At 41.1% G+C, this 21,825-nt stretch overlaps 2 protein-coding genes across 6 annotated transcripts in view; both read left to right on the top strand.

Annotated features, from left to right (window-relative positions):
* Positions 1 to 10,843, top strand: part of LOC115137378 (coiled-coil domain-containing protein 120-like) — a 29,173-nt gene extending 18,330 nt beyond the window's left edge. Inside the window, exons 2-12 of one of the 3 annotated variants that reach the window (XM_065027942.1) lie at positions 1,306 to 1,371; positions 2,067 to 2,226; positions 2,318 to 2,420; positions 2,888 to 3,006; positions 3,975 to 4,079; positions 4,184 to 4,304; positions 4,884 to 4,943; positions 5,373 to 5,529; positions 5,630 to 5,731; positions 6,087 to 7,112; positions 7,215 to 10,843. In XM_065027942.1, the coding sequence (XP_064884014.1) occupies positions 2,372 to 2,420; positions 2,888 to 3,006; positions 3,975 to 4,079; positions 4,184 to 4,304; positions 4,884 to 4,943; positions 5,373 to 5,529; positions 5,630 to 5,731; positions 6,087 to 7,112; positions 7,215 to 7,311 (1,836 nt within the window). In that variant the 5' untranslated portion in view covers positions 1,306 to 1,371; positions 2,067 to 2,226; positions 2,318 to 2,371 and the 3' untranslated portion in view covers positions 7,312 to 10,843. The remainder of the gene's footprint in view (positions 1 to 1,305; positions 1,372 to 2,066; positions 2,227 to 2,317; positions 2,421 to 2,887; positions 3,007 to 3,974; positions 4,080 to 4,183; positions 4,305 to 4,883; positions 4,944 to 5,372; positions 5,530 to 5,629; positions 5,732 to 6,086; positions 7,113 to 7,214) is intronic. The other 2 variants (XM_029673680.2, XM_029673698.2) reach the window with 2 other exon arrangements.
* Positions 10,844 to 11,754: 911 nt separating this feature from the next.
* On the top strand, positions 11,755 to 21,733 carry LOC115137340 (SRSF protein kinase 3-like). 3 transcript variants are annotated; one of them, XM_029673630.2, is made up of 15 exons: positions 11,755 to 11,862; positions 14,531 to 14,893; positions 15,003 to 15,111; positions 15,227 to 15,314; positions 15,505 to 15,592; positions 15,719 to 15,825; positions 15,969 to 16,134; positions 16,393 to 16,418; positions 16,565 to 16,621; positions 17,095 to 17,467; positions 18,179 to 18,276; positions 20,079 to 20,186; positions 20,268 to 20,337; positions 20,467 to 20,559; positions 20,737 to 21,733. In XM_029673630.2, exons 2-15 carry the CDS (start codon positions 14,644 to 14,646, stop codon positions 20,919 to 20,921), a joined length of 1,818 nt encoding a protein of 605 aa, XP_029529490.1. In that variant the 5' UTR covers positions 11,755 to 11,862; positions 14,531 to 14,643; the 3' UTR covers positions 20,922 to 21,733. The 3 variants fall into 3 exon arrangements, with proteins under 3 accessions (XP_029529490.1, XP_029529493.1, XP_064883981.1); XM_029673633.2 differs by lacking the exon at positions 16,565 to 16,621; XM_065027909.1 differs by lacking the exon at positions 11,755 to 11,862 and having other exon boundaries at positions 11,869 to 14,893.
* The last annotated feature ends 92 nt before the right edge of the window (positions 21,734 to 21,825 follow it).

Here is a 21,825-nt window from a genome sequence, read left to right as displayed (position 1 = left end):
GTTAGCAGTACATCCTTGAAATCAGCCCTTGCCTTAACAGGAAGCCAGTGTAGGGAGGCTAGCACTGGAGTAATATGATTAAATTGTTTGGTTCTAGTCAGGATTCTAGCAGCCGTATTTAGCACTAACTGAAGTTTATTTAGTGCTTTATCCGGGTAGCCGGAACGTAAAACATTGCTGTAGTTTAACCTAACAATAGCATGGATTAATTTCTCTGCATCATTTTTGGACAGACAATTTCTGATTTTTGCAATGTTACGTAGATGGAAAAAAGCTGTCCTTGAAACAGTCTTGATATGTTCATCAAAAGAGAGATTAGGGTCCAGAGTAACGCAGAGGTCCTTCACAGTTTTATTTAAGACGACTGTACAACCATCAAGATTAATTGTCAGATTCAACAGAAGATCTCTTTGTTTCTTGGAACCTAAAACAAGCCTCTCTGTTTTGTCTCAGTTTAAAAGTAGAACGTTTGCAGCCATCCACTTCCTTATGACTGAAACACAGGCTTCTAGCGAGGGAAATTTTGGGGCTTCACCATGTTTCAAATGTACAGCTGTGTGTCATCCGCATAGCAGTGAAAGTTAACAGTATGTTTTCTAATGACATCCCCAAGAGGTAAAATATATAGTGAAAACAATAGTGGTCCTAAAACGGAACCTTAAGGAACACCGACATTTACATTTGATTTGTCAGAGGACAAACCTTTCACAGAGACAAACTGATATCGTTCTGACAGATAAGATATAAACCAGGCCAGAACTTGTCAGTGTAGACCAATTTGGGTTTCCAATCTCTCCAAAATAATGTGGTGATCGATGGTATCAAAAGCAGCACTAAGGTCTAGGAGCACGAGGACAGATGCCATTAAAAGGTCATTTACCACCTTCACAAGTGCAGTCTCAGTGCTATGATTGGGTCTAAAACCAGACTGAAGCATTTCGTATACATTGTTTGTCTTCGGGAAGGCAGTGAGTTGCTGCGCACCAGCTTTTTCTACAATTTTTGAGAGGAATGGAAGATTCGATATAGGCCGATATTTTTTAATATTTTCTGGGTCAAGGTTTGGCTTTTTCAAGAGAGGCTTTATTACTGCCACTTTTTTAGTGAGTTTGGTACACATCCGGTGGATAGAGAGCCGTTTATTATGTTCAACATAGGAGGGCCAAGCACAGGAAGCAGCTCTTTCAGTAGTTTAGTTGGAATAGGGTCCAGTATGCAGCTTGAAAGTTTAGAGGCCATGATTATTTTCATCATTGTGTCAAGAGATATAGTACTAAAACACTTGAGTGTCTCTCTTGATCCTAGGTCCTGGCAGAGTTGTGCAGACTCAGGACAACTGAGCTTTGGAGGAATACGCAGATTTAAAGAGGAGTACGTAATTAGCTTTCTAATGATCATGATCTTTTCCTCAAAAAAGTTCATGAATTTAGTTCATGAATTTATTACTGCTGAAGTGAAAGCCATCCTCACTTGGGGAATGCTGGTGTAAGTTGTCTTCCCTGAATGTGTGCAACTGGACATAAACAGAGCAGGTTGTGTCTTACTTTCAGTGAAAAGTTATTGCTGTTACTTTTGGTACTACTTTTGGTATTATTTTATTTTGTGTTGGTTACCTTTGGAAATTGAGACATGAAACACAGTTTAGGTTTCTCTCCATCTGTTCTTCTCCATACGTTATTAATTCTGTTTCACTCTCACTCCTCTTCGAAGACATGATTGTCAGAGCTAAGAGATGCAGGCAGGCAGGCAGGCAGGCCATGCCCTCGTACAATTGCTTTAATATTATTTATTATGTTGGCACAGTCTACACTATCATGTTAAATACTTATGTTATTTAATTTTTGAATCACTCTATTAAGCACACGTTTGAATTATCCTGTTAACATGAAGCCATCCTATGCCACCAAGCATACATTTTATATAATGCACATACGATGGACATAGACAGGCTAGGCCTGATAGTCTATCATTGAAACAACACACACGGTTCTTATTCTATATTAACTGTAGGCCAATTTGTTTTTAGTCACATTACCAAAAATTTAAACTCTGCCTCTCTGTTACAGGATTTAGCATTAGAGACCTGAAAAGAATCAGAGGCTCCCCCCACTGGCGGTGGCTGGGATCACTTTATTGTTTTTGACTAGTGGAAGACACATTCTTACTGGTTTAACAAAAATAGATGGCTAATCAAACTACTGGAGAACACATGCTTGAAGTTGCTAGGTAAGATGAATGTATTTAAACCAACCTGTGCTCTAGGCCCACATTATTTGTTCCATTTCTATTAGGTAATCACAGTGCTCTCTCTCAACAGGTGAGGTTTTGATTGGCTGAGGTTTGAGAAGCACGACCTCACAAATCAGACCACATGGAGGTCAAAGGGCGCCTCATCACATCCATGAGTGTTGGGGCTCCAGGTGAGTTTTACACCTCCACAGAGAGATTTGGGGTTACTTACTAATTTCTTGTGGACAGACGCATGTAACATAAGATGGTATCGTAGCATCTGTCAACAGCCTGTGGGATGTAACGACTAACAACTAACTTTGTTCCGGTGCACAGATTTTTCCGTCACTGATCCTTCAGACAAATCCCAATTTCGCAGGTGTTCACATCTTTCGGGGAGGGGACATTTGGCCCATAGACTTGCCTGGAACTTGCAGAGACAGGGGGGTGGAACTACCGCCCTGCTTCCGCTTCTCGTTCTAGTATCTTTTCTAACACATCTGCCCCCAGAATTTAATTGATAATCTGATGCAATTACACAATATTTTAAGTGCTCAGTAATACTGTAATTACCTAGTAACACCATTGTTGCAACAAAGTAATTGTATAAATGGTTGTTGTCTCAGCTGCATGTGTTGATGTGTGTGTTGGTGTGCAGATCAGGACAGCAAGCTGCAAGCTGAACGCATCTCCGCACTGCAGGAGAGAAAGCAACTCCTGGAAGACCTCCTCACCAGCCGAGTGGGAGAGCTGAGACAAGTGTGTCTGCTGGAGGCGGTCAGTTCCTCTTTCCTACCTTTGAACCATTGTAGGTCTCAGGTCAGTTCCTCTTTCCTACCTTTGAACCATTGTAGGTCTCAGGTCAGTTCCTCTTTCCTACCTTTGAACCATTGTAGGTCTCAGGTCAGTTCCTCTTTCCTACCTTTGAACCATTGTAGGTCTCAGGTCAGGTTAGAGGGAATGGCTCCATTCACCCACCCAAGCCATGATATAGAGACGTGTGCTTTATCAGATTATTGAAAAGCATAAACCAACTTTGGGTTTGTTTTCTGTATCTGACTCAGTACGGAGCAGCTCTAAACCCCTGTAAACCTCAACCACCTGAAATTGTAAATCAGGCTCACTGAGTTTGGCTACAGATGAAAGAACAACATTTGGCAACTTTTGTTACATAGCGAAGTTTAAAGCTTTCCCCTTCCAGAGCTGCATGAGTCAAGAATATGTAGCGACAGCGTATCAATGTTAGCCTGATTTTCTCCAGAGGCAGAGCCAGACATACCAGGCAGCAGCTCCAGCTTTTCACTCACAGCTGTTTCACACATCCCCCTGCTTTTGGTTTGAAATTGAACACAGATGTGTCTCAGCTTCTCTCTAGAATAAGATTATTAATGCCTGGGAAACGCTCTCTATATACTCTCTATATGCAGTACTTTTGATTCGGTGGTCGGATGTACCACCATTCAAATGATACTGTTCTTGAACAACATAGTTTAATCTTCATTGGACTATTATCACATTAGTTCTAGCACATGTATTCAAGCGCAACAATCAACTATTTTAAGATACAAAGACTGGAGACTAACAGGATATGTATCAGTGTTTATTACATTTGTTTCTATTGCTCAATTATATAACTATATTATATAACAGACAGTATGACATTTGACTTGGCATTGGCTGTATGAAAACAGTGTTCACTTGTTAATCTAACTAGGCTAATTCTGTGGCATGTATTTTGTCTGCAGGAGCTGACCGGGAAGGTCCCACATGTTTTCCCCCTGGAGACAGGAGAGAGAGCTCCCGTTGTACAGCGCAGGGCTGGCCTGCCACATAACAACACCAGGGGAGAGGTCAGAGGACTTTCTCAAATACTATGACACTGGTCACAGAGGTCCTGAATGTCTGTTAATACTGGTTATCAACACATCACTGACTAAGCTATTGCTTTGTGCAGGATGAGACAGGTCAGCGAAGGCAGATGAAAACAATCTTCAGTGGTGCTCTGTACAGGCACTCAGAGTCAGACAGGAATGTCCCCAACAGCAGGAGGACCGTTCACCGGGGATGCCACACAGGTAAGGCAGTGCTGTCTACAGCAGAGTTCAAAGACGTGTTCACAGCTATACATACATATCTTGATAAATGTTTCCATGATATCTATCTAGGCCAAACAACTGGGTACTGGGTAGCCCTTTCCTGCAGTCACATTACCTAGTGGCTTCATTGGTGGAATGTTATTCATATTTTTCATAATTTGATAATTAATCAAATAAATACAAATTTACTGCTGGAAGTCCGGTGATTCTATGTCAATTCTTTGTTATACTTCAATCTTCTGTGATGTATATAAAGTGTAATATTGGGATGCAAACTCAAAATGTAATACATTTCAACTCTATATCCGACATGGTACAGGTGTCTTCTTGTTTTAAAGCCTATAACCATGTGTGTCAGGTGTATTTGTTTAAGACTACCAAGAAACTCTCTGTGTGACCCTGATTTAGCCCACTGCAGTGAAAGGTTAACCTCACAGAAGTTCACTTTGATATGAGCCAGTTTCCTCTCCTGTCCCCTCCAATGATGTGATGGTACAGTATGTGTATATGGTCTCTACTCCCTGTGATATAAAGAGGTTGTGTTTGTTTTTCTTGCAGAGGACACGGTGATGTCAGAGAGCACTAGCTCCATGTCAGATTCAACATCCCATGACAACGGTGAGCTAGCCAGAGCTGCAAAAACAATCATAACAACCAAATCTGTTAATGCTAGTGGGTAAAAATGATTGAGCAGTTATCTTTGTCTGTTTCACCCAAACACTGAAGTCTTGCAAAATATTATCCAAACGTCTAGACAGAGTTTGTTTTCATTGCGTTATTCGGTGAGGCTACATGAAAAGAGAGATTGGATGATTGGTACTGTGCATACTCAGTTTACAATCAGTTACTAGATGACAGATCACATTTCAGTACCTATCGTAAAAATGAGAAGAGCGAAGACTTACATTTGTCTTCCTTAAATTCAGAATTACACGGCTGCTGTCTGATTATGTTCATGAAAGAGAATGTTCTGTTTACTGTATTTGCGTGTCGATTGTGAGTTAGGGTGACTCAAGTTGACCAAACCTCATCTTCTCCCTCCCTTAGAGGAGTCCTCTCCCAGTGTGGCAGCAGACTACCGCTCCATGTCCCAGCCCCGTCTGTCCCTGGGCAGCCCAGACCACCAGGTCTGTAGGAAACTGTCCCCAGTGGAGATATACTATGAAATGAGGACGCGCCGTAACTCTGTGACCAGCTCCATCAGGTATTGTCAGTGTGTGTGTGTGTGTGTGTGTGTGTGTGTACACGTGTAACGCTCTCCTTCTTCTTGGGTCTAAAGCTATGAACTCATGTTTTTTTCCTAGCCCTAGTCATTCTCTACCAAGGAGTACATCTAATGTTGAAGGCAGAAGTGTTCCTGCTACCCCCCTCATCGCCCGGACTGCCCCAATCAGTGTTCATGTCAGGTAATATTCCTCTTCTGGTCCAGTGCTTCTGCTTAATGCAGCACATCCACTGCTACCCACCCACTATGATGACAGAGAGGCTGACAGAATAACAGATGAGTGCAGCAGGTAATTAGACTACAGAACATGCCAGCCATGGTAAACATTGCATCAACATTTGCATCAACATTTTATCATCAAAGCTCTCAAGATGATTTATTTTGTGAGAAGTCAGATGCTTAGTGCCATAGATACTTATATCATGCTCCCGTTGATATCACACATTCAATCAATGGAATATGAAATGTAAAGATACTGTGTTTACATTAGGACTAACCTATTACAATAAGCTCCTTGCTCTCTTTCTCTCCTTCAGATCGGATGGCTCTGGTGGGATTGCACTAAAGCAGTGGTCTGGCAGCCTGGATGTACCTCATATGGTGCCCTTAACCCAGGAAGGCTCCTCCTCGGAGCGCAGAGGCTGCCCGTACAGCTCCCGTGCCCGGCGGAGCAACAGTTCTGAGGCCTTGCTTGACCGCTCCAGTCTCCCCGAGGACCCAGGCCCCAGGAACGGGATGCCCGCCAAAGGAGGGCCTTACAAAAGCTCTGAGACCCTCACTGATGGCAAGCTGAGGCACATCCACCTGGGCAGTCCTGAGAGACACTTGGACGGCTCTGTGGAGCAGGGCAACAGGCTGTCCATGGGTGGGAGAGGAGAAGCAGGGGGAGGGGGTTACAACGAGCTCCTAATGGATTACATCTGGGGGAAGCAACAGAGGATTCAAGTGCAACACCAGCTGTACCAATCAACAGGTAGAATCTGGCAGGACATTTCCTCTCCTCGATCGTCCACTGCTGCAGTGCCTCCTCAAGCCAACGGCTTCTCCCTATCCCAGGTGCATCTACCCAGTGCTGCCCCACCCTACAGCCCCATGGTGATCCGTGGCTCCCAGGCTGAGCCTCACAGAGTCAAAGTCACGCGGACCAAGTCCTGTGGACCCTTCATCCCCCTGCAGCATGACACCATCCTGCTCTCTGCCTATGAGTCTCCCCACCCTGCCCCAAGCTCCACTACCTCCTCCATTCCCAACCTGCACCCCTACCAGACTGAGCTGTCCGGCCCCTCATTCAATCACAGGCCTCCCCAGTTCTCTCGCCCAACCCCGGAGGACTCGACGAGGAGTCTACATAAAGCTCTGGCGCTGGAGGGTCTCAGAGACTGGTACCTGAGGAACGCCCTTGGCTACCCTACTACCACATCAAAGGGGCATGATTCAGGGGTCTCCCGCCTCTCACACCCCCACCCTTTGGTGCACCAGGCTCAGTCTATACAAGGTGATCCACTCCATAGGTCCCAGATGTCTCAGTCAGCCAGCTTCCATGGCCACCCACTGCATGGAAGGTGAGTATTTCTGTACTTTGTAATGATTGTTGGTAACATTCACACAGGTGCAGATTCCGGTACTTTTGAGTGCTGTGATGATTTGTGCTCTCTCTATGGCAGGTCAATGGAGTTCTCACTCTATCAAGAGCCCGTTCATCCTCAGATGCAAGACATGACTCCGAAGGAGCCCAGCGCTGACCCTGGCACGTTGGTCTAATGTAGCTGAATCATTTTTTAAACACATACTTGCACACACACACACACACGCACACGCACACGCACACACACACACACACACACACAGACAGAGAGATCCAGACAAGGTGAAAGGAGCTGATATAAGGTGACCTCACAAGCTAAAAAAAACACATTACAACCCCAGCAGAAAAAGACTGTAAAGCCGTTCTGAATGCCCTGTTATTCTGTAGCTACCGTATACTGTATTGTATTCTATCGTTGGTCAGACCCAAGCCACATGTAACAAACATCCTCCTTGTTTAACCTAACAAATCTCCCAAGATATAATTTTTTTACAGAATATAGTATATGTATTCTAAATAACTATTTTGTATCTTATGAGGTATAAAGAATAGATATAGAACAGGTCATTTATTGCTCATTAGTCTTGTGATTTACAAACATATGTAATGAACTCATATGATCTAAAAAGTATTTAGACACCAGTGAATGTGTAAATGTACATGTTTGTAAAGATGAATATATTACATCTGTCTTATCTTTTCATCTGTCCATCAAACATGCATTGGCTTGCTATTTCTCATTTTTGTTAAATGAATGGGGACTTACATTGCAATATCGTAGACTGAGGAACAGGAGCTGTTGCTCTGTGTTTAAAACAGAACCCTACCTTTTGTAAAAACGTTAGTGCTTTCTAATAATCTGCAATGCTAACACTAATCCTTTCAAAGCTTGGTCTTCAATCAACAAATGAAAGTAATGCCTGTTGTTGCCAAATTGAGTTGTTTCATGCAATCTCATTTTTCTGCATTTTTTGAGTCCAGCTGCTGAAAGTCATAATAGTAAAGTTCAGAGGGCTTTTACTGGTCTAGGACAGTCGTTTAATGAACTTTCTAGTCATTTTTATTCATTCAGTTGCGTAGCATGTTTTCCTTCAGAGCACTTTATGAATGTCAAAAGCCTTAACCCCTCAAAAGCAAGTAGAACAGTGGGATGGGACATTTTCCCCAAGAGAGAACACTTGAAAACCAGAAAATGGTTGACAGGGTATCAAGTTTGAGCAAATAAGAAAATGTGTGGCCCAATTGGACATTCAAGATCAACAATAAACCACATATTTGGATCTGTATATATCATGATAATAAGAAAGATTTGACAATAAATTCCTTTTAAAAGGATCTAACAAGAACAGGGCTAGGGATGGCACTGCTGAATGATGGCATGAGCAGGCCTTATGTCAGAACTGTGCTAGTAGGAGATTCCATTTCCAATGTATCATGTTGTCATACGCTACTACTAGTGTTGGCACAATGTTATCATAATGATAAAAATATTTTAAGTCATTAATGCCACCACAATTCAAGAACGACCCTTTTATAAGCTTCCCATGATGTGCTACGTGACCAAAACTATGTGGACACCTGCTAATCGAATGTCTCATTCCAAAATCATGGGCATTAATATGGAGTTGGTCCCCCCTTTGTTGCTATAACAGCCTCCACTCTTCTGGGAAGCCCTTCCAATAGATGTTGGAACATTGCTACAGGGACTTTCTCCCATTCAGCCACAAGTGCATTAGTGAGGTCGGGCACTGATGTTGGGCGATTAGACCTGGCTCGCAGTCAGCGTTCCAAAGGTGAGCGATGGGGTTGAGGTCAGGCCTCTGTGCAGGCCAGTGAAGTTCTTCCACACCAATCTCCACAAACCCTTTCTGTATGGACCTCGCCTTGTACACGAGGGAATTGTCCTGCTGAAACAGGAATGGGCTTTCCCCAAACTGTTGTCACAGAATTGGATGCACAGAATTGTCTAGAATGTCATTGTATGCTGTAGCGTTAAGACTTCCCTTCACTGGTACTAAGGGGCCTAGCCCAAACCGTGAAAAACAGCCCCAGACCATTATTCCTCCTCCACCAACTTTACAGTTGGCACTATGCATTGGGGCAGGTAGCATTCTCCTGGCATCCTCTAAAACCCAGATTTGTCCGTTGGACTGCCAGATGGTGAAGCGTGATTCATCACTCCAGAGAACGAGTTTCCACTGCTCCAGAGTCCAATGATGGCGAGCTTTACACCACCCTAGCCGAAGCTTGGCATTGCGCGTGGTGATCTTAGGCTTGTCTGTGGCTGCTCGGCCATGGAAACCCATTTAATGAAGCTCCAGACTAACACTTATTGTGCTGACTTTGCTTCCAGAGGCAGTTTGGAACTCGGTAGTGAGTGTTGCAACCAAGAACAGATGATTTTTATGCACTACGCGCTTTAGCACTCAGCGGTCCCGTTCTGTGAGCTTGTGTGGCCTACCACTTAGCTGCTGAGCCGTTGTTGCTCCTAGACGTTTCCACTTCACAATAACAGCACTTACAGTTGACCGGGGCAGCTCTAGCAGGGCAGAAATCTGATTAACTGACTTGTTGGGAAGGTGGCATCCTATGACGGTGCCTCATTAAAAGTCACTGAGCTCTTCAGAAAAGGCCATTCTACTGCCAATGTTTGTCAATGGAGATTGCATTACTGTGTGCTCGATTTTATACACCTGTCCATAATGGTTGTGGCTGAAATAGCAGAATCCGCTAATTTGAAGGGGTGTCCACATACTTTTGTATTTATAGTGTATGTGCTTGTCTGTTCTTGTGTATCATAGGCTCATGATTATACCATTATAAAAGTGCATCATTAACTAAATTAATGGTAGGAAAGGAATATCTCTGGAATAATATTGAAAGTGTAAGTGTATTTCTTCATTGATCATTATGGTGCAAAACTGTCATCTGAAAACAAAAAAAGTATGTACGTAGCTAATAATGATCTTTCATTTTTACTGAGGATAATAGACTCATGAATGCCATGGCTTTTCATCTATTGACATGTTTTACAGCTAAAAATGTTCCTTTCTTCTCAAGTACCTTTAGTGGAATGTTATATGGTTTTAAATGTTGCTGTTTTCCCATTCAGTAGTTAGTGTGTGAAATTCTTCCAGCTAGTCTAAACCTGAAACTGATGACCAAACTGCTGTGCATTGGGGGTCGTAAATGTATTTTTCAGGTGATGTAACTTATGTCTGTAAAACATAAATGAATATACACTCAGCTCAAAGCAAATTTATCCAGAATATATATTGTATATTTATGAACTTATAATATTTTGTATCTTTTTGTGAAATACACTTCTGTCATAAAGCCCATACAATTCTCAGCACCAGCAAGATAAGTGTGGTGTTAATTGACATTTACAAATGTATTCGTTTTTCGATTTTTGGAGTAATGCCACAAATGAGTTATATTGATTGACTGGAATGAGTTGAGACATGTTTTTTTTCATCCCATTACACGATGACCATATTTCAAAGGGGTGAGACATACTGTACATTTTCTGTGGGAGGAGGATGGGGTGCATTCATTGATCTTTTTTTAATAAAGTGTAATCATGATTAATTAAACATGTTGAAATGGAATCATTCAAAAAGAAAACTACAGTATATTGATTTTCATGTATTTACAATGTAATGACTGTGAGTGATTTGCCTCAGTTAAATAAAATAAGTATCATAGGACATTTCATCAGTTCATCCTTATTAGCCTAATTCTAATGGCTTTGGCTTTGCTTGAAGAATGACACAATTTGACAGATTACTTTTTTACAGAGGTGCAAAGTAACTAATTGCAAATACTCTTGTTACTAAAATTGAATAGATTTTCGGAGTAATTTTACTTCTACTTGAGTAAAATGTTATTAAAGTCACAGTACTTGAATATGATATTTCAGTACTCTTTCCACCCCTGAAGGGAGTTTGTGAGTGAGGGAAAGAGTGCATGAGTGAGTTAAAATGTTAAACCTAACCTTAAACCCTAACTTTTAACACACTGCTAACCTTATGCCTAACCCTAACCTTAAATTTAGACCAAAAAGCATGAATCTTTATAATATAGCCAATTTGACTTTGGCTGTGTTATCTAGTGCAATGGTCTTTAAAAAAAAGTATTGCCCAGGGACCCCCTCCCAGGCAAACCAGTGACCCAATCATGTTTTCTCATCAGGTGAATGATAATGGGACGGAGAAGTAATCAACATTTTAAAATGAATAGATTTGGTAGACAGTTTTTCATTCTTTTAACCACCCCACATTATAATTGGAAGCGGAATTGTACACTAACATAGCCTATTAGCTAGAAAGATAACTCCCAAACACATTTTCACTAGGAGCAGCTGTTTAGCTGGTTAAACAAAGGTTAGCCATGTGTTGGCAAAAATGTATGTCCAAGTTAAGAAACCTTACCAGCAGGCAGCGGCACATACACTTGTAGGTTTGAAATTCCAAATGAACGTATTCTGTTGTTTCTAGCAATATTCATAAAAACATTGAAACCCCTTACAGCGGGCCGCTGTGATTCTAGTGGAAAGTGGAAACCAGTGTCCTGCCAGCCACCAGCACAGCTCAGCTCACGTCATTTTCAGAACATATGCTGTGCTTATGGGCAAGCAGGCAGGCGCGCAGAGCAAACATTGACGAGGGAAGAACAGTCCCTCAGCTGCCAGAGAAATCGGAGGACACCGTTTTTCACTATTATATGTAAGTATTTGGGTAAATATTTTAAAAATAATTTCACAGTTACAGAGTGTAATAAAGTTTAGAACCAATTATTATTTAATATGTCACCATGTAATAACTCCATGAACTTGAAGTTGTTCGCTGATATCAGCTTCAAAACAATGACAAACTGCAACATATAAACAACTTTTGTCGAGAACAGACTCCGGCTACCTAACGACTATTATTAGCACTCTACTTTCTGTTTTGCCTTAGATAGTTACTTTTATAAATCAGTTACACAAATGTAAATCATCTGTTACATTTTTTTAACATTTGTTTTATTTAGAGGACAGGTTTGCTGTACTTGGCAGTGCTGAGGTCTTACCAAACAACTCAAACTGGAGGTTGTGTTTGACACCTTCGTGACTTGACTGAGAGAATGACTTGACAGACGGCCCCATCTAGCTATAGTTGTGACATGTTTACAAGAAGGACTCTGCTAGAGAGCATATGCACCCAGTCAATAGTTACAGGCCAGCTTTGAAGAGCTATTTAAGTTGACAAGCCATTCATCGAAACCCAGCTAAAAATAAACTCTTGCACATTCACTGGATCCTGAAAATGTAATTGCAGACAGTATCTAGAATGATAAGATTGACTAAATTTAGAATTTGAATAGGCTTTACTCTTTTGTAGATACAAGTAAGTGCCATAATAAAGGAAAATACTTCAGTAAATGAGGAATACGAAGTACAGTGCCTTCAGAAAGTATTCACACCCCTTGACTTACTCCAAATTGTGTTATACAGCCTGAATTCAAAATGAATCAAATCAAAATCTCACCCATCTATACACAATACCTCGTAATTACAAAGTGAAAACATGTTTTGCAGATTTATTGAAAATCAAAAGTAAATACCTCATTTACATAAGTATTCACACCTAGGGCTTTTGTGGTGACCCTATTACCGCCACACCGTGTGCCACCAGTCATGAAGGCAGTCAAATTCCACGTGACCTTTCAGTCACTGTTATTGGGCTTCTCCAATAACAGTGCCATTCTAAATCAGAGCGTATTTCACACATATATTATTTATTATATGCCAAGACGAGATTTTTGTGTGACTGTTTCGAATCAGAGTCGGACACCTCATGTAGCCTAACCCATAGGCCTATATGTTTTGATAAGGTTTGTAATCACAACTAAAGTGGCCAAAAACTTCTTAAAATGAAGTACATTAATCCTCTTTACAAGGGGTGCAGAGCCTAACGGGCATATATGCAGCGCGTGAGTTTCAAGTTTGGGAAAGATAATTTTCACCATAAAAATGCATCTTTATAATAAATGCATTACATGCATAATCGCATTCATGGTCACTTTTGATAATGTTGTTTTCCCGCTAATGGAACATTTGCGCTTATAACCTACTGCTGTGTGTGCATTACTGTACTTATAATGGGAAGATATAGCCGAATAGTTTATCAACATTTTTAGCTAAATGTTCTGATCTGTTGCGTCAGCCTCATTGCGTAAAAAAATATATTAATTTGGGATCTATCGCATCTTACAACTGTCCCAGAATATGTTTGGAATATGTATTTATCCCACAGAGTAGAATTTGTACTATGGGGGATAGTAGATTGACATAGGCTAGTGCTTTTGCAGTTCGTTAAGCCTATTCATCTTGTTGGCTATATCTTCAATATGCACCTCGGAATTGGATAAGGACGCGCAAAGTTGTGTCCCGGGTGCTTCTGATTTTAGGGTGCATTATCGCCACACAAAGGGGAGGCCGCCGGGAAATTCGAGGCATAATCAAGTGCTTCTCAATTTGTAATTTAGAGACTGACAAAGAGTGTACAGACTTCGCAAAAAAAACATAGCAGAGCTCATGTCTTTCAAGCAACTTAAAAAAAAATCATCATTAGAGTCGCATCATTCAGCCTTACAATGTATTAACAAATCCAAACATATAGCCCAGTTTTTGTAGAACAACTAAAGTTACATTAATAACTATCAATAAGCATATAGGAGTACATATTTCTTTGTTAACCGCTCAACAGAATAGCCACGTGTGCACTCCCTCAAATCAGTTGGAGAAAATATCCTGTCTATTTTATTCAGCTTTGTTCAATTGTATTCTTCATACTACAAAATAATATGAAATAATGCCACGGAATTCTAAGCAAGTCTTGTCTGTTAAATTAACTAGTGTAGCCCACAGCCATTTGGCATAGCCATATCAGGAACTAATTAAGGACAACTCAAAGTATGCTATTCATTCTTCTGAAATAGGCTACATTTTCTTCATATCATGTTTCTTTAGACCTGTCTAAAATAAATAATGGATTCATTGTGAAGGTGTAGGATATATTACATGGATTTTATTAGACTTTTTAAAATGTAGATGTTCCAAAGGTCTGCATCAGTGGCTTAGGGTCATGTATGAAAATGCCCATTTCCCATTGTTTTGACTACCATGGCTAGAAGAGATCTCACGACTTTAAAAGAGGGGTTTGTGGTGGCCAAACACCCTATTAAGACACTTTATGCTGGTGTTTCCTTTATTGTTTCCTTTATTTTGGCAGTTACCTGTACATTGGCCATTTAACCTCATATATCCTATGTATGAATGCTTAGGATGTCAATGTATAATAGTGTGAAAGTGTTTAATGAAAAGTGTGTCTGTTTTTCTTTTTGCCGTAGACCTTCTGCGTGTACCATCTTCATCTCCATTTCCTTCAACCCTACACTTGCATGACCTGTGCTGTCTAGGCTAGAAGGCGTCGGCTCCCTGTTCTATTGTGTGTCCTTTGACAATGTCCAATGTGCCTTCATCTAGATATGCTGCTGCAATATCAGCCCTTTCCCTCAGTTTACCTGCTGTTAACCCCAACCCACCGCTTACCCCCAAATCATCCCTTACCCCCAAATCCCTGACCCCTAAACCACTAGTTGACCCTACCCCCAAACCACCTCTTACCATCAAACTATCATCATATTCGCCTTCACCTGAGATTTTCGGATCCGATGATGAGGAACAGGAGAATCCATCTGATTACTGTATAGGTACTTCACCAGTGTGCCAAATATCACCAAACAACAATACAATATTGTGTGGTAGGAGTTTTTATACAGTTTATTGTTGATCGGAAAGAGGCTTCAATGTTCATTGTAGGTGGCTACTACCCAGTGGAAATTGGAGCAATATTCATTGACCGTTACCAGGTGGTGAAGAAGTTGGGATGGGGCCACTTCTCCACTGTGTGGCTAGGCTGGGACATTGAGTAAGTATAATAGTTATACTGATAACATTGTTTTTGTTATTGATTGACCTTCGGTTTCATATTGTGATTATGACAGTTGAAGCAAGTGATTCACATTTTGTATTTGTATGAGCAGGAAGAGGCGTTTTGTGGCTCTGAAGGTGGTAAAGAGTGCTCCAACCTTCACAGAGACTGGTTTGGATGAGATCAAGCTTCTGAAATGTGTTAGTATTGTATACCCATGTTCAACCTTTTATTCTCTGCTACATAGGCTTAATCAGTCTAATACCTTGCTTGTTCATCAACCAGAGCCAAGCTTATTAGGAAATATTGCCTTTTATTAGTTGCACAATGGTGATAATGAAAAGTCACATGTTTACTCCCCAGTTATGTCCTGTTATCAATTGCATTTAGGTAAGGGACAGTGACCCATCTGACCCTAAACGAGACACTGTTGTGCAACTTATCGATGACTTCAAGGTCTCTGGAGTCAATGGGGAGCGTATCCTTTTAAAAGTCCTCCACGTGTTATCATTTTACCCGTGATCTATTTCTCATACAGTATGTGTCGTATGTTAACTTGCACATCTGAGTGAAATGGTTTCTCCTTAATTCAGCTATGTGTCAGATGTATGCATGGTTCTTGAAGTGCTGGGTCACCAACTGCTGAAGTGGATCATCAAATCCAACTACACTGGCCTTCCCCTGCCCTGCGTTAAGAGCATCCTCAGACAGGTGGTGTCTTTCCCCTGTGATCTCTAAATCCTGCCTCTACCGTTTTATCATCCAGAGCAGCTTTTGTGAAAGGATGATCTCCTTTGTGTGTTCCCTGGTGTCATGTAGCCATAGTATATCACCATTGTTGTCTCATATCACAGGTTTTCCAGGGCTTAGATTACTTGCACACTAAATGCAAGATTATCCACACAGACATCAAGCCAGAGAACATCCTTTTGAGAGTGGATGATGTTTACGTCCAGGAGCTGGCAGCCGACACCAACCTACAGGAGCTGCCAGTTTCTCCTGCTCCCACAAGCTGTTCAGGTTAGGATTGCTCTCTATTCGAAGTTGGCATACATGTGTCATTAAGTACAATTCCCTCTTGTCTTTTTTAAACGTATTTTATTTTTTAGATGGAGGGAAATGTTAAATATTTGTTACAGAGAGATGGAGATGCAATAACAATGTTGAATATTAGGAGTCAAAGTTTAATATTACCTAATGTTATTATTTTTGTTCTCTATGATTTGATTTCATGCTCTCTTGTGCCTTGCTGATCTCTTCATCTACTACTGATGCCAGAAAATACCAGTCTAAGAGAGAAGCAGGTATGGCAATCAACTCTTTGTCTTGTCTCAAATCATGAACCAACCATATTGCTACAAAGGGGGAAACATAGTTTCTGGTAATCTTTTGATGACCTCATCTTTCACCTATGTCTTTCTGACCCCTCCTATCATAATTTTGGTATTAGATTGTGTCAAACTTTTTGGGGAAGTTGACTGTGGCTTTCCAGAATCTTGGGGTTTGGGTAAGATGGCCTTGGCATTGTGAGTGTGTGCTGATTCACTGCATCTTGGCCCTATTAGGGTTATTCTGGAGGAAAGCATTGATCTGTGAATCTGGCTGTTGTCAATAGTTACAGTATTGTTTCAGGTGTTCTACTCATTCAACCTTTAAAACAGCAGTGGTGTGTGTGCTATAACAAATGTGCAATAACTTGCACATGAACAGCATTTCTGAATGAAGATGCACAGTTGACTAATTGCTATTTGTATTCATTCAGTATGTATAACTATACTTTTGTGTTTGTAGTGAAATTGTTCACCTTGATCAATTCATTGAAAATTAGCATGCACTGCATGCAAAAGGGATTTGTGGTACTAATATTTAAAGAAATGTACCTTATTTGCAGAGATTGGTTTAAAATATATTTAACATTCTGCAAAATGAGAGATGTCTCATTTTAAGTTTCCCATCAAAGTCCTGTGACTGTGCTCATAGACCGGGAAGGTTTCCAGGATCCCGAGGGCCAGGTTGTCGAGGAAGGAGAACAAACATCAACAGCCGCAACAGGGCGAGGACACTTTAGTTGACCGTCAGAAGAGGGCAAAACCTCATGTGTCATTCTCCAATATCACCACTCCCTGTAGCACTCCCAGTTCCACCTCTCCCCCTAAGCCTTCAGGTCCTGTGCGTACTACTTGGAGACGGAACCTGCTGCATGAAGAAGCAATGGGCTCTGACAGCAAGGAGTCAGTCTCATCACTGATAGAAGATGCACCATCATTGACTACAATGTCTCACTGTTCTAGACAATCTACAGTGTTGCATCCTTCTACCCAGAGAGACAACCAGCCCTCATCACCATCACATGGTCAGTCTTGATCTGGAGCCCCCTGTATAGAGTATATTATCACAGCATATTTCCGTGTAGTATATGTCAGAATACCTGTCCAGTGTTTCAATTGAACTTTCATGATTTGCATTACAGTATTTCATGCATATGCTGATGATTAAGTTACACTAAGTGTACAAAACATTAGGAACACCTTCCTAATATTGAGTTGCAACGCCTTTTGCCCTCATAACAGCCTTAATTAGTTGGGGCATGGACTCTACGAGGTGTCAAGCATTCCACAGGGATGCTGGCCCATGTTGACTCCAATGCTTCCCACAGTTGCGTCAAATTGGCTGGCTGTCCTTTGGGTGGTGGACCATTCTTGATACACAGGGAAACTTGAGCGTGTTTTTTCCCATTCACCCACCGAATGGCACACAAACACAATCCATGTCTCAATTGTCTCAATGATTATAAATCCTTCTTTAATTGAACCTCTCTCCTCCCCTTCATCTACACTGATTGAAGTAGATTTCACAAATTACATTAATATGGGATCATAGCTTTCATTTCATATCTATGTCATGGAAAGAGCAGGTGTTCCTAATGTTTTGTATGCTCAGTGTATATGAATGATATTTATGTTGTAATACATGATACATAGCATCCATTTTACACCAGAGCACTCACGGCACATCCATCTACCATAATATCTATCTGCACCATCTGTCTTGTATTTTGTTTCAGGGTTCAGTGAAACAGATATGTTGGTGAATCTTCTGAAGCCACAGAATGCTGATGAAATCCGCATCAAGATTGCAGATCTGGGCAATGCCTGCTGGGTGGTGAGTTACTATCTGACAGACATTATGTATATGAATGAATACAGTACCAGTCAAAAGTTTGGACACCTACTCATTCCAGGGTTTTTCTTAATTTCTTTTACTTTTTTCTACATTGTAGAATAATAGTGAAGACATCAAAACTATGAAATAACACATATGGAATCATGTATTAACCAAAAAAGTATTAAATAATTCAAAATCTAAATATATTTTATACTTGAGATTCTTCAAAGTAGCCACCCTTTGCCTTAATGACAGCTTTGCACACTCTTGGCATTATCTCAACCAGCTTCACCTGGAATGCTTTTCCAACAGTCTTGAAGGAGTTCCCACATATGCTGAGCACTTGTTGGCTGCTTTTCCTTCACTCTGCGGTCCAACTCATCCCAAACCATCTCAATTGGGTTGAGGCCGGGTGATCGTGGAGGCCAGGTCATCTGATGCAGCACTCCACCACTCTCCTTATTGGTCAAATAGCCCTTACACAGCCTGGAGGTGTGTTGGGTCATTGTCCTGTTGAAAAACAAATGACAGTCCCACGAAGCGCAAACCAGATGGGATGGCGTATTGCTGCAGAGTGCTGTGGTAGCCATGCTAGTTAAGTGTGCCTTGAATTCAAAATAAATCACAGACAGTGTCACCAGCAAAGCACCCCCACACCATCACAATAAATCACTGACAGTTTCACCAGCAAAGCAACCCCACACCATAACACCTCCTCCTCCATGCTTCACGGTGGGAACCACACATGCAGAGATAATCCGTTCACCTACTCTGTGTCTCACAAAGACTAGAACCAAAATCTCCAATTTGGACTCATCAGACCAAAGGACAGATTTCCACTGGTCTAATGTCCGTTGCTCATTTTTCTTGGCCCAAGCAAGTCTCTTATTGTTATTGGTGTCCTTTACTAGTCGTTTCTTTGCAGCAATTCGACCACGAAGGCCTGATTCACGCAGTCTCCTCTGAACAGTTGATATTGAGATGTGTCTGTTACTTGAACTCTGTGAAGCATTTATTTGGGCTGCAATTCCTGAAGCTGGTAACTCTAAATCTAATGAACTTATCCTCTGCAGTAGAGGTAACTTTGGGTCTTCCTTTCTTGTAGAGGTCTTCATGAGAGCCAGTTTCATCATAGCGCTTGATGGTTTTTGTGACTGCACTTGAAGAAACTTTCAAAGTTCTTGACGTTTTCCAAATTGACTGACCTTCATGCCTTAAAGTAATGATGGACCATCATTTCTCTTTGCTTATTTGAGCTGTTCTTGCCATAAAATGGACTTGGTCATTCACCAAATAGGGCTATCTTCTATATACCAACCCTACCTTGTCACAACACCCTTAAGTGGCTCAAACGCACTAAGAAGGAAAGAAATTCCACAAATGAACTTTTAACTTTTAAGGCACACCTGTTGATTGAAATGCATTCCAGGTGACTACCTCATGAAGCTGTTTGACAGAATGCCAAGAGTGTGCAAAGCTGTCATCAAGGCAAAGGGTGGCTACTTTGAATATTCTCAAATATAAAATATATTTGTTTAACACTTTTTTTGGTTACTACATGATTCCATATGTGTTATTTCATTGTTTTCATGTCTTCACTTTTATTCTACAATGTAGAAAATAGTCAAAATTAAGAAAAACCCTGTAATGAGAAGGTGTGTCCAAACTTTGGACTGGTACTGTATAGGTATTAAATATGGTACCTTAGATGACAAAATACATGAATATAACATTCAACAGGCTAATATCAAGTAATTGCTCATAGTATGGAGGGCTAATTCTTCACGTCTGCTCACCAGTACAAACACTTCACAGAGGACATCCAGACCTGTCAGTACCGTTCTGTGGAGGTCCTGATTGGGGCTGGCTATGGCACTCCTGCAGACATCTGGAGCACAGCCTGCATGGTGAGAACCCAGGAGCACCACATCCACCCTAATGACTGTCCATAATATCTATTACTAAGAACTCTTAACATTTCCATACAGGCATTTGAGCTGGCCACTGGAGAATATCTGTTTGAACCCCATTCAGGGGACAACTTCTCTCGAGAAGAAGGTAAAGCCTTGTCCTTTCTCCTCTCTGTCCTGTGTTTTTCCTGGTGATTGGTCTTGCTCATAAAAAAAAGGAAATAAAATAAATGCTATAATATTTATTTCACCAGCATAGTCCAATGTCTCCTTTCAGATCACATTGCTCACATAATTGAGTTGCTGGGACCCCTTCCATCCCAGTTTGCCCTCTCAGGGAGAAACTCCAGGCGATATTTCAATCACAAAGGTATATCTATTCACAATGACTTGTGAACTGTTGTTTCCACAAAGGGTTTCTTGTAGCATCTGATTCACATTTATGTGAATCACCCTTGTTTTAATTTCACCCACACAATGACTATCAAATTCATTTGACATATTCTGTTCAGTCAATACTAAGACTCTTTCCCTTGTTTGCTAACAGGGCATCTGCGGCGCATCTCAAGGCTGAAGCCGTGGAGTTTGTGTGAGATCCTGCTGGATAAATACGAGTGGCCACGGGAGCAGGCAGTCCAGTTCAGTGCCTTCCTCCTCACCATGCTGGAGCCCCTCCCAGAGAAGAGAGCTACCGCTTCCCAGTGTTTAAAACATCCCTGGATCTCCTCATAGACATCATACTGTTACCTAGTGTCTGAACCCCTCTGGATCTCCTCATGGACACAGAGTCGCCACCACTGCCCAGTGTCTGAACCACCCTGGATTACATCATAGACACAGCCGTCTCACCGAGGCCACAGAGGTTACAGAGGTGAAGTCCCTTAATATGATGATGATTTCAAGGGCAATTCCACCCATTTTAAACCTCATGTCATTATCTCAAGCACAATACCAGTGTCTACATATGAAATTTGCGTATTTCTACTTTTTGTAGAACAAAATATAAATGTAAAAAGTTAAACCCGATGGATGACATCAACAGTTGAAACATAAAAAAAATATGATTTTCTAACACTGTGAGATACGCGGCAATGTGGGGAGCAAGGGGGGGGGGTTTGTGGGTCACGTATGAAATTCAGCAAGTGTTATTTTTTTCAGATGATTTTCTGCATGTGCTATTTTTCTGTTTGCTCTGCGAGAGCAATCAATTATCACTATATTTTGTCGGGTGATTTGAAGCGTTTGATGTGGAGAAAATAACTTTTGGTATGGAGAGATGGACATGAGAAACAAATCCAGTTGATGTAAAACTGTCACTGTTTAATTTTACAGCTCTCTTTAGATATTCATTTGATATTCCAGATTATTTCTGATGTGATGGCCTGTGTTCAGAGTATTCAAATTGAAGCACATCAATGACCAAAATCATAAAGAAGGCAAGACTTACTGGAATACTGCCGTTTCAAAAGGACACTGGGAACATTACTTTTGTTGTTGTCTTTCATTGAATAAATGCTCTTTGTTTATACAAGGCTTTCATTATCTACCACGTTTCTTAAAACAATTCATAGAAATCGGGTTAGAATTAGACGTTGTGTTAATTTAGCCAATTCATGCATGAATTCATAATACTCTG

The sequence above is a fragment of the Oncorhynchus nerka genome, linkage group LG2 (assembly GCF_034236695.1).
Source record: "Oncorhynchus nerka isolate Pitt River linkage group LG2, Oner_Uvic_2.0, whole genome shotgun sequence".
NCBI lineage: Eukaryota > Metazoa > Chordata > Actinopteri > Salmoniformes > Salmonidae > Oncorhynchus > Oncorhynchus nerka.
The sequence above is the reverse complement of the archived record's forward strand: the minus strand, read 5'-3'. Positions and strand labels throughout refer to the sequence as shown.

What these genes read in the sequence shown, in the direction of transcription:
- LOC115137340 (XM_029673630.2), top strand. Translation starts at nt 14,644, where the DNA reads ATGTCCAATGTGCCTTCATCTAGATATGCTGCTGCAATATCAGCCCTT. An exon ending in CCAGTCTAAGAGAGAAGCAG is followed by an intron (nt 16,419 to 16,564) that starts GTATGGCAATCA and finishes TTTTGGTATTAG; the next exon opens with ATTGTGTCAAACTTTTTGGG. An exon ending in TGGGCAATGCCTGCTGGGTG is followed by an intron (nt 18,277 to 20,078) that starts GTGAGTTACTAT and finishes TCTGCTCACCAG; the next exon opens with TACAAACACTTCACAGAGGA.